Here is a 12,598-nt window from a genome sequence, read left to right as displayed (position 1 = left end):
TTTTGATAAATAAAAAATAATAATTTTTTATTTTTCATACATACAAAATTAATTCGTTTATTCATAAACATATTTACTCTTGTGTCTTAAAATAACAAAGCAGAGAGGAGGTGAATTAAAGTCCCACGCTAACGGAAAGGAATAATAAATCGTCCCATATTAATTCTCACCACTCGTTAGAAATTCTTACTACTGTTTCAATCTGTCATTAAAGTGTCACCAAAAAAAAAATCTGTCATTAAAGTATGTTGGATGCTTTATAGTGAGATAAAAGTTGAGGTTTTGTGAAGACATAAAATTAAACAACATCCACATGAATTTGAGCCTTTTCAGAACCTCACAATCACGTTACAATTATCCACTAATAGATATACAATACTACACCATAAAAAACAAAATAAATTCAACAAAACTAGCATATCCACAAAATCCACAAACCCTGGAACTGATATAAATAAAAATAAATAATATATAACCAAAGTTATTATATAATATAATATACCTGCCTCCAAAGGAAAACACACAAAAAGAAGAAGAATTATCAGCATCATGGCCTTGGAGAACTGTTTAAGATTAAGTACCACAGTAGGAACAGCAAGAATTCAATGTCTTTCTCCATTGTCTTCAAGGAAGAAACTTGTTTTTTCATCTTACAGAGGATTTAACAAGTCCATGCTATATTCAACAGTATCAAATTCAAATCCATCTCTTTACTCAACTGCTGGTACCTCTAGAAAATCCTCTTTTGTTTGCAATGCTCGTGAAAAGGTAAATGAAGGTAATTACCATTCACACAACCCTTTGTTAGCCTTACTTGCTTTCTTGTACGGTTTTTCATGTTTGAATTTTCCTTCACACAATAACAAATTATGACTAGAAGCCATAAGTGCATATAGTTATACCTATTAGTCTCCATATTACTCGTAATTAAGAAGTCTATTTAGTAGAGTGAAAATCCCGAAAAAAAAAATAAAAAATAAAAAAAACCCAAAATAGCCCCTGACAATTATCTCGAAAGACAACGAGGCCCTTGACAAAAAAAATCCCAATCCGGCTCTGACAATTACTTTGAAAAGACAACGAGGCCCCTGTGTCAAAAAAATTCAATGTTGTTTTTTTTGGCACAGGGGCTAATCAGTCCCAAAAAAAAATAACAGGGGCCGGATTGGGTGTTTTTTTTCTTAGGGACTTCATTGTCCTTTCGAGATAATTGTCAGGGACCGGATGGGGTATTCACTCAAAAAAAAAGTAATATTTCATTATCAGAAATTTTAGGGGCAAGCAGTTTTTATTAATTTTGGTCATTATAAATGCTAAATTATCTTCAATAAATAAATTTTATTAATTTATATGTATAAATTTTAAACTAAATAATACTACATGGTCAACAAATATTATCATCTTCGACTAGTAATAATTTGCATCCATATTTATAGACATTTTGCACACAAAAAGTATATAGTTTATAAATTAATAAAATTTATTTGTTAAAGATAATTTAATATTTATGCTGACCAAATGATGATAAAAAATACTAAAAATTGTTGCCTATCCAAGAGTTTCTCTTCTAAAATATGTGAGTGTAAATTGTATTGACTCATATATACAAATTCGAGTAAATATAAGTACAAATTATATATTTTTTTTGTGCAAACATTTGCAAATATGAGTGCAAATTATTACAGACTAAATACTAACCCAAAATGATAATATTTGCGGGTCACGTAGCATTGTTGTTTTGTTATTATTAAATGAATTTGGTTAGTATGTATCCTAAAAGAAATATGTTAATGCTTATTAATTAAAAAAATTCTAAAAAATATTAAATACAAGCTTTTTTTATATATTTATTAAAAAATATATTTAAAATTTTACTAATAATATTAATATGCACGCTAAATCAGATATTTTGAATTGACTTTGACCGTATATAGACTTTGCTAAGGTAAGATGATGCTGACTTGGGCAGCCAAGTGAATGGTAAATGAATTAGTGAATAACATTTTTAGATTATCATTTCATAAAGCTCTAAACCTTGATTAGTAAAAAGTTCAGATTCATTGAGGAATAAGAAACTTGTATCAAGATTTTGTTATGAGCAGTTAGAATAAGAAAGTTGTTTATGATGATGAATTTGGCAGTGCAAGTAGTGACAGACTCAAGCTGGAACAAACTTGTGATAGGAAGTGAAACACCAGTGCTGGTTGAGTTTTGGGCACCATGGTGTGGTCCATGCAGGATGATAGCACCCATCATTGATGAGCTGGCAAAAGAATATGCTGGCAAGATAGCATGCTACAAGATTAACACCGATGACTGTCCCAACATAGCCACACAGTACGGCATCAGAAGCATTCCTACTGTTCTCTTCTTCAAGAATGGAGAGAAGAAAGAGAGCGTCATTGGTGCAGTCCCCAAGTCCACTTTGTCAGCAACACTTGATAAATATGTTGACATTTGATTATACACAAAATCGACTAAATTCAATTTGGTCTTTCAATTCGCAACCTCTTTTATTTTAGTATCACATTCTGTTAGTCAATGACCAATCAACTACTATTACATTTGACATAAAATGTCAACGATACAGTCAAAGTTGACTAATAGTTAGATTAGTCAAATACTAAATTAATGCTTTCAAATTTTCTAAGGGTTAAAATAAAATACACTTGCAATTTGAAATACCATATTGATCATTTACTCGATCACAATAGAATAATGGCATGAAATTGGAGAAATTTTCTTGTTCATTTGTCTACCATTCTTTTTTCTTGTCCTAGACGCTACTCTCTGTATATATATATATAGGTTAAGGGCAGTGTTTCCATATATGGATTGAACACTTTAAATAATATATATATATTCTCTCCACATTTTTGCAAAGGCTACATTGGATAAATCATTAATTCAATATTGTAGATGTTAAACTTCCTTAATCATCATCATCATCAGATAATCATCTTCTGCAGAGGAACTCTGTTCTTCCAACAACCAGATGCATTTTGTAGCCCAAAATTTTGTGACCTTCCTCGTGCTAGGGCGTGAATCAAAGATGAGTCTGGGGAAAAAGCCATCAAGACAAAAATTTAAAATATAAAAAGAAAAAAAAAAGGTTACACTTGAATTCACAAGAAAAACCAGCCCCATCAGCCACACAACCAGCCAACAAATATTTCCATTTCTTATATTATAAAATCATATATTGGCAGAGTGGCCTACGCCCTATCAGGCTATCACTATCCCAATAGCAATTCTGCTGTATTATCGTTCGACGGCCGAAGGCAATCTACCATTGCTTGCACTGGGAAGCAGCTTCGAAGAAAGAACCACAACATCCCACTCACCATCTACAAAGAGGCTCTTTTATGGAGATGGTTTCCAATCAAATTGAAGATTATTAAAACTATTTACTGCTCCTAGACCGCTAAGTAGTTGATTTGACAAATCCTGCTGATGGTTCATGGCTTGATCCCTCGCGATTGAGGCCATTCCTCCTCTTCCATTCATGACAGAATTATTTCCCATAGCAGCTCTCATTCCATTAGGCATACCGGATTGACCGATACCCATTGTGCCGTAACTACCAATCCCAACGCCGGAATTACTGTTCATCGCACCATTGCTTACCATGCCATTGCCACCATTGAGCCCCGTATTGGTATTCACCGGCAGAATACCATTTACGTTCTTCACGTCATTCCCAAGAGAACCAACACCTACCATTCCACCTGTGCCATTCATCTGGGAGGACATCATCATCTCGTGTATTATTTTCTGTACGGAGCTCTGAGCATCACTCGGGTCTGCCTCACCAGAGAGAGGTGATTGCTGATGTTGCAAGGACATGTTACCCGATGAGTTTGTTGCGCCTATGTGATTGGCGGACGTTAAGGTGGTGGGGTGAGATGTTTGTGGGGGAATATTGGACGAAGATGGTGTAGGTGATTGGAAAGGTGATGAGTTAGGCTGGGCCGGTGGAACAGTGCTCGAGGAACCTGGGGATGGAATCTGAACAGAACTGCTTCCATAGGGACTGCCTGAATTGTTCATTGAACTTTGTTGTCTAGAATTCATTGAGTTCTGGTGGAGAAGTCCAACAATGGTGCTTGTGGTGGTCGATGCAGATGCAGAGTTGGCAGTGTTATTTACACTGACCATACCATTGCTGGAAGCGATTTGCATGGCACCAGCTTGCACAGAGTTTTGATCACCATTTGAGTTATGGGCCACCATTTGCTGTTGCTGTTCCGGTTGCTGCTGTAATCTATCTTCATGTTGTTGTCCTTGATTATGAATTCCAGATGATCCACTTGTTCTCCGAGGGAATTTGGCTAAGCTCTCTGGGACGAAAGGAAAAAGAAACGTTACATTATCATATAGCAGCCATCTCAATAAAACAGTTGGGCATAACAAAGTTGCCAACATAACAAATATCATGTTCAAATAAAAACGGTATGATACTTGGGTGTTGGGACACATAACACAGTATAGAACATCTTTGCTCCCTCAAAGAATTTTATTTAACAACCATCAGTCTCAACTCTTGACCTCAAACCCTACAATTACAATTATCAACTTCACGTCTTTCGATGTTAGTTTTTTTCCTGCGAGCATCCTTGACCCCCCCCCCCCTCCACCACCACCACCAAAAAGAGATGAGGTATAAAGGAAGATAAAAGGTGACAAAAAGCTGCACATCATTCCTCCCAAACAACAGTTCCAAATTATAATAGCCTAATGGTTTGGCTTTAGCACATAAATCATCTTTAGTGGAGGCATTATCAACTCTAATTGCCTACAATTGATTTCTTTCAATATCTTATTGTAGCAGTCTGAACTCTGAAGCACCCAATAACAGACCAGATTCCAATCACTATAACTAGGGATAAATTAGTTGGATGGATCATATGCACCATATGTCCATATCTGCCCTTGCATGCTCAATAAGACTTAATTACATCTCCCGTAACTTAACAAAGCATTCACTTGTTTGCAACTCAAGTAATTCTCCATAAAAGCCCTCCATTATAACTAGGACCTAAAGACAGATACTACACATTACACACCAACTCGAGTCTCCAACAACAATTTTAACCAGATTGTCAGCTAGCCTTTTAAGTTTATCTATCTTCAAGTCCCATCTTTCTTAAATCGAAGGTAATCGTGTCTATAATTCATAGTTATAAAAACCGACCCCACAATTGACCTAGTGACCTAGTCAAGGCACAAGGTCGTCGTGGTTCAAGTCATGGTTCACTGATTGAACCCCTCAAACCAAAATTAATTAATTAATATCTCAAGTATAATTTAATTTTATCTATGTAATATATTTGCAAAAAAAGAATGTATATCAAGGAACAAGTTGGCCTAGTGGTGTACCGGCTCATCCTTTTCCAGGAAACCCGAGTTTAATTCCAATGGAAGAGCCAAAATAAAATTGTTCAATTGTAAGAGCAATCCAAATATCAATCTGAACCGGTTGATTTTTTTGTTGAACCAGCCAGTGCGGTCCAATCCAAATTTAATAAGTATGCTATAATTGATTCCATTTAATGTGCATACCTTTTTTGCAATCTGTAGCATTAAAACAACTTTTAAACTTATTTAAAAGGAGAAGTATGAAGTAAATGCACCAAGATTCTCAATGGTATAACTTGATTGATACGGATAATATCTGCACATACAAGAGAGCAATGAACTAGTAAAATGCATATAAACTTACCCATGGGTCCAGTCCCTGTTTCTCTGCTGTAATCTATCAAGTCCTTCATACTATTTACCACTTCTGATATCTGCAAACATAAATAAGGTTGTAAAAGACCGATACTAATTCAGAAAAAGGACCAAAAATGCACCATCTGAAACATTGTTTAAAACATTATTTACTTGAAAAGTAAGGTGAGTAATGATTGGAAATGGATAAATACCTGTAGGCAGCGCACATATCTCTTTGTATATCCTAAATCATTTACTAATGGAACTTCCAAGGCTTTAGCCAATTGACGGGCGGATGCAACAAACCTGGAAAAGAAGCATGTGAACATACTTAGAAAAAGATATGCGGAAGCTTAAGGTAAAATGGCAAATCTAATTTAAACCACAAGGTGATCAATGGAAATCACTGGCAAAAACTAAACTATGGCACAGCCGACCCAATAAAATAAAATAAAACAGAATAATAAGAAGAATAAGAAAAAAACGCACACGCACACACAAGACAACAAAAAGGAGAAAGAGAAATCGGGAAACAGGAAATGGTGGGTATAAAACAGGAAATGCACCATTATTCCTAACAATGCCACCTTATCCCAGCACTTTCCGAATAATACAGGAGAATTATTTTTCAATAAGAATGAAATGAGTAGATCACAGCTTCCAATACAACTTGTTTGTTATATGCAACCGTACAAGGGGATCAACTACCAAAATGAGGGGCAAAAATTAGTACAGAACAAATTGTACTCAACATATTACTATAGGGAGACGAGCATGGCAAAATGTTCACATGAAAGCCATACACAGAAGACAAATAAGCCAGCGCCGATTCCATGGGCTTGAAAAAAGAAAATTGTGGTCAAGCACAATATGTAAGTTTCAAAGAAGGGTAGTATCAGCGAGAATTTCACAGGTTTGATCATAAAATACATAATCCTATAATTACCAAAAGGCTCGTAAATTGACAAGAATAAATGGCAAAATGGACTCACATATTGCAGTTATTTTGCAACTCTGGAGCCGACACATTTGGTGTAGCATTTTGAGTAAAGGCCTGGTACTTTTGAGCAACCGCTCCAAGCTGACTAACCTATATATAATAATAAAAATAAAATAAACATGAGTACAAATAACCACAATGCATGCCATTTAAATGCATCAGCATGTCCCACTTTAAACCTTTACAATGATAAGTTTAGCACTACAAAAATGCACTCCTATGGGGGCAAAATATGGATAGCAACACATAAAATAACAATGTCGAAACTTGCTACAATCACATGAAAAGATTAGGAGTCAATCAGCCAAGTCCCTTAGTGCATTTAAAATTTTACATAAACAGAGAATCTGTCTATCTCCTTATAATTACAAAGGTCTATCATTGTGCAACTAATGAGCAACCTGAGGTATTAACAATCTTCTAGGAATGAGTTCTTCATGGCGCCTAGCACAAAATTCCCAAGAGCATATCTGCAAAAAGAAAATAAAGAAAAGAATGTAATTAAACTTTTCCTCATACAAGGATAATGTCAACAAAGACAACACTAAGCAGGCATTTTTCAGTTGTGATCTGAAAGTTATTCTTCTACATAAAGTTATTATTCTACATATACCTTCAGGTCTGGGGAGAAAACTATTCGAAGTTGACCATCACGAACAACACGAAGTTGCTCAAAAACACTTTCCTGTATTGCTTTTGCATAATCTAGAACAATCTGCCCAGATGAATTATGATATTCACGGGGCATGTCAACATAAAGCAGCTCTTCCAAAGTGCCGCTTTCATACTTTATTTTGAAAAGCCTAGGAAGAACCTCAACAGTTGCTTCTGAAAACACATTAAAAAAACTAAACCACTCAGAAAAAAAAAAAAAAACTAGTGCATGGAATATTGAAGAAATAACATAAAAGATCTTACCGAACCCACGACCAGGTTTGCGATTACATATTTCACAGTGCCAGACATCCTGAAAACGTTTGAAGAATCCATCACTTAGCTATAAAGAATGCATAGTATTCATTAAAATGCTACAACTGACTCCTTGAATCCCAGAAATTTTCATGAAAATATTTAAGGCAATACTTACTTGAGTGCAGAGATATAAGGATATGCAATCACAACAAATTCAACATGCCAAAACTTATTATGGTTCAATAAAATGCACCACTAAAAAGTCCATTACGCACTTATATGAATCCAGGAACTAGAATGGGTTATAAATAAGGTTTTATCTAGCAACAGACCTGAGGGAAAACTCCAGTTGTTTGTCTGCCACTTCCATACATAGAAAGACACCACTTCTTCTTGGCATTAGGAGCAAAATACTCAGCAACAAACTTCCTCCAGAACTCAATATTGTTATCCTACAAAAGATCAGAGAGCAAATATGTCTTAATAAGGCAAAAGATATAAATCAAAGCTCGTGGATTTTTCTATGGAGTTTGACAAACAGATATGGCATGTGTTACATTGAATTTCTCTTTTTCCTTTCATTATTTCCTTAATTCTTATCCTCTTTTCTCTCTGTAACATTTCCTATTCATCATAAAAAATATTTTTTTATTCATAGAGAAGACATATAGAATAAAAACCACAAATAGATTAATCCTTACTTCAGGTCTATGCTGTTGCTGATACATGTAATGTGTAAGCCGCCTAGCACACATTCCGGGTTCATATCCTGGTTTCACAGGAGACCTTATGGGCATATTCTGCTGTTGAAACTGCTGTGGCAGTTGAGGCCGTTGTTGAGGCATTGCTTTCAAGAGTTGCTGCTGCTGCTGGTGTTGAAATTGCAAAAGCCTCTGCTGGTGCAGAAGATTCATCTGAGCAGCAGCAGCCTGAGAGGATTGTCTTGACATGTGGAGGAGCTGCTGCTGTTGTAGTTGTTGTTGCTGCTGTTGTTGTTGTTGTTGCTGGTGTTGCTGGTGATGCAAAAATAATGGTTGATCAGAATGCTGGGGCTCCATTTTCACTTGGGCTAGAGTTCGAGTTGATTGAATTTGCTGTGGTTCCAATTTCACTGGAGCAAGATTCCTCAACGATTGTATTTGCTGCTGTTGCTGCTGACCAAGTTGGTCATTGCTTACCTGCGGCTCCAACTTTACCGGTCCCATACCACCTACCCCTCCTCTCATTGATTGAAAATGCTGCTGCTGCTGTTGCTGCTGCGTATTCAGAGGAGCAGAGAACTGCTGCATTGGCTGCTGACCATGTTGGAAATTCTGAGGTTCCATCTGTTGTGAATGCTGCTGATCTGGCAACAGCTGGTTACTAGATGGATTTGAAAATTGTTGACCTTGACCTTGAACAGAAGAAGCAGCATTCACCATATTTGACTGTACGAACGAGGATGCGGAATTACTGAAGCTCATTCCATTGCCAACACTTGACAGCGGATCTGTTTCGGCTCCAGTATCAACAACTCCTCGCTGGCTACTTCCAGGACCCGAGATCCCAGGATTTGGAACTCCGTTGGGGAAAGATTGATTCAGCATGGAAGTTACATTAGACATGTTTCCTAGAATGTTCATGTTGTTGAACTGAGTGCGTGGCGACACAAGAGAAGGGAAAGAAGTCTGCGAAGGCATGGGGCCCCCTTGAGCCCCTAACATTCCAGAATTCGATCTCAAAAGAGAAGGCGTCACAGACTGAGCACTACCAATTTGAGTGGGTGGTCCTGGAGGTCCCATCGTTCGCTATGATGGTCTTCAAAAGCAATCACCTAAGCAGAACAACTAAGTCATATGAAACATGAGTTTTTCTTAACAAACTATTAATTACACAACAGCTTGTGAGAAACTGGGTATAACCCTGAACCCAGATAATATTTCAACCCAAAGTCCAAGGCCAAAAGCTTTAGAGTCTTCACCGTGATCCAACAGAAGCATGTGGTGTTCAGTTTTACCAAACACACCAAAGAAAACCAAAACCAAGAAACAATCTTTGATTCTGAACATTACAATTGCGCTACCTCCCTTAAATGAGCAATCTTCAAACGGCTTTCGCATGAATCTCTGTATAACACATGACTTCTCAGATCCAAACCCATCAACCAGTTCTCAAAATAACAGCCAATAAACCAACCAACATTTCAATTTACAATAGATTCTATCAAATTAAAGCTAGCATCTCATGGCAAAAACAACAAAACCCAAAACAAACGATTCAAGATATCACTTCAAACCAAAAAAAAAAAAAAAAAAAGAAAAAAGAAAAACTAACAAGTTTAAGCTCAATTAAGAAAAGAAGAGAGACAGAGAGAGAGAGAGAGTGAAGATGAGAAAGCATAACACAGCAACTTTATCGAAGTAAAAACACAGTAGACAACAAAAATAGCAGCTGAGAGGAGTCGATCGAGCCATAGCTAGACAAATCAACGATCCAGAGCCACAAATGAGGTAAATGAGTGTCACAATTGAAAGGTAAAAAGAAAAAAAGAAAGAAAGAAAAAACTAATGGTCAAACGTCAAAGCTGTTAAGACTTGCCGTGACTCACCGTGAGTTGAAAAAATTAATTGAAGAGCCAAAAAGCCAAAAAATCAAGGACGAAACAGCAACTGGGAACTGATCAACGAGCAAAAAGTTTCGAACTTTGAAGTCGGGGTTCCGAATTCGCTCTGCAACATCTGTTAAGCTAAAGGCTTCTAGGGTTTCTTTATCTTCTTCTTTTTCGTTATCAAGGTGTGAGCAACAGAAGCTGCATCATAAGATGGGGGCTTTCTTCTCTCTGTGTTTTTCTTTCTTTTTTTACTAAAAAGAAGAAAAAAAGAAAAAAAAGGGGAAAACCCTGTTGGTGCTGTTTTGATGTAGCTCTTGTTTTGATGTTGTTGCTTGCTGCTTGTTTTTTGTTTGCCTGTGTGGGTTTTTTTTTTTTTTTTAGAGAGAGAAAGTGTAGAGAGAGAATGGGGGAGTCATTGCGGACGTCAAGATTGTATTCGATCGGATTGAATTTTCTCCCTTCATTCTTTCTTTCTCTCTCTCTCTTTCTCTTTTCTTCTTCTATTCTCTCTCTCTCTCCAAAAAAAAAATATGGAAGTCAAATCTAGTTCTTCCATATTGTGCCCTTCTTATGCACATGCACTATGTCTACCTACCATCATGATAACCATCATCATGGTCATGATGATCATGTTCGTGCCATGGATGTATATTTTGTTATATTTATTTATTATCATCGTATGAGAAGTTGCTTAATGCTTTTTGAGTTTTGAATTAATTAAAAATATTTTTGTATATATAGTTAATTGATGTAAAAAAAAGTTTACTGAAGTAGGAAATTGCCTCTATTGTTAATAAACCTTTTTTTATAGGTATTTGTATATTTAGTTAACTAATTTTAAAAAAATATATACAAATAGGCTTTGGCTCTATTGTTAAAAATCGTTTTTGATTGATAATTTTGGAATTCAATTTATAAGTATAATCAATGTAAAATTATTTGTCAGAAGTTATAAAAGAGTACTTTGAATGATAGGTACCTCCACCGATGCATAACGAAATTCGTAAGAGGTGGATAATATAATAATTTTAGAATTTACTCTAAATTTTAAATTTTTATTTTAAAAGATAAAGTGTGATTTTTTACTTTTAAATAATCTTTTTTTTATATTTTCTCTTGATCCTACCTAAAAAATAAATTATGAGAGATCACAGGTTATTTTCTAAAATAAAATTCAAAATTTAAAAAATCCAAACTTTAATTTTATTAGTAGATTTAAAATATTTGGTTAAATAGGAATGAGATTATTTTTTACACACCGTTTGGATCAAAGGAATTTAAAAGAAAAAAATAAAAAAAATGAATAAAAAATTAAATTATTTTTATTTTGATGAGAAGAGAAATTAAATAAAAAAAAATAAAGTAATGTCGGACTTACATAAAGAAAAAATTTTAAGATGAGAAGAAAATTAATAGAAAATGTTTTTTTGGTGACTAAATTAATAGAGAATGTACAAGTAAATATATAATTTATATATATATAAAGGTAAATATAAATTATATATTTATCTTTTGACACTTGTTCTTTAAATATAATTAAAGAAATTAATGATGTAATTTATAAGTAGTTTTTATTATTTTTTTATAAAATTATTTATTTGTATTTATTTAAAAAATAGAGATAATTTTTTTGTTTATGGCATTTAAAAAATAATGGAGAATGATAACTTTAAAAAATTATTTTTTGTTAATAAAAATAATATATTAAATCTTGAAAAGCTAATTTGCATTATTTTTTCTCTTGAAAAAAATGAATTAAATATATTAATAAATTATAATTTATATATAATATAGATAAATATATTAATATAATTTTATTCAGTTATAATTTTTTCTTTTTATTTTTTTATTAATTTTTTTATCCAAATAACACACACAAAATTTACTTTTTCTTTTATTTTTTTTTATTTTCTATTCTTCCATTTTTTTTTTCATCTTACGTCCAAATAATGTTTTAAAGTTTCGAAAAGAGAAAAAAAAAAAAAAGTGATACCTAGATCTTTTGCTAGCAATGATGAGTAACAAAGAAAGGATTCTCTATAATCTATAGCGTTGATGGTAATATAGGAGTTAAGGGTTGCTTGTTACGAAACTTTTGCTCTTACAAATAATTTATAGATTTATTTTTTTATTATATTACTTTGTTTTTGTTTTACTTCATTTTTACTCTGTTTGATTGTGTTGATTTTTTTTTTTGTTTTTTAAGCTTTGTCCTAATTGTTAATTGTTAATTGTTAATAAAATAAATTTACACAAATGTTCACCGATGTGTTATTAGATCATTATATATTCTTTGGTGTCCATTATGTATTTAATCTGACAATTCAAATGTTCAAAAGACAACAAATAGTAAAAAAAGAAACGTAAATAATATAAGCATC

The 12,598-nt window shown here is 34.0% G+C and overlaps 2 protein-coding genes across 3 annotated transcripts; one reads left to right on the top strand and one right to left on the bottom strand.

Annotated features, from left to right (window-relative positions):
• Positions 1-240: 240 nt before the first annotated feature.
• On the top strand, positions 241-2,500 carry LOC112765176 (thioredoxin). Its single transcript, XM_025811056.2, has 2 exons — positions 241-778; positions 2,142-2,500. Exons 1-2 carry the CDS (start codon positions 550-552, stop codon positions 2,459-2,461), a joined length of 549 nt encoding a protein of 182 aa, XP_025666841.1. The 5' UTR covers positions 241-549; the 3' UTR covers positions 2,462-2,500.
• Positions 2,501-2,675: 175 nt separating this feature from the next.
• Positions 2,676-10,773, bottom strand: LOC112765174 (transcriptional corepressor SEUSS). 2 transcript variants are annotated; one of them, XM_025811053.3, is made up of 11 exons: positions 10,215-10,773; positions 9,588-9,732; positions 8,329-9,440; positions 7,960-8,079; positions 7,634-7,682; positions 7,329-7,543; positions 7,117-7,185; positions 6,708-6,805; positions 5,928-6,021; positions 5,723-5,792; positions 2,676-4,340 (listed from the first exon to the last, which is right to left on the bottom strand). In XM_025811053.3, the coding sequence occupies exons 3-11, from the start codon at positions 9,406-9,408 to the stop codon at positions 3,364-3,366; spliced, it is 2,772 nt and encodes a 923-aa protein (XP_025666838.1). In that variant the 5' UTR covers positions 9,409-9,440; positions 9,588-9,732; positions 10,215-10,773; the 3' UTR covers positions 2,676-3,363. The 2 variants fall into 2 exon arrangements, with proteins under 2 accessions (XP_025666838.1, XP_025666840.1); XM_025811055.3 differs by lacking the exon at positions 9,588-9,732.
• Positions 10,774-12,598: the final 1,825 nt, after the last annotated feature.

The sequence above is a fragment of the Arachis hypogaea genome, chromosome 17 (assembly GCF_003086295.3).
Source record: "Arachis hypogaea cultivar Tifrunner chromosome 17, arahy.Tifrunner.gnm2.J5K5, whole genome shotgun sequence".
NCBI classification, from domain to species: Eukaryota; Viridiplantae; Streptophyta; class Magnoliopsida; order Fabales; family Fabaceae; genus Arachis; species Arachis hypogaea.
This window is presented reverse-complemented; position numbering and strand designations above follow the sequence as displayed.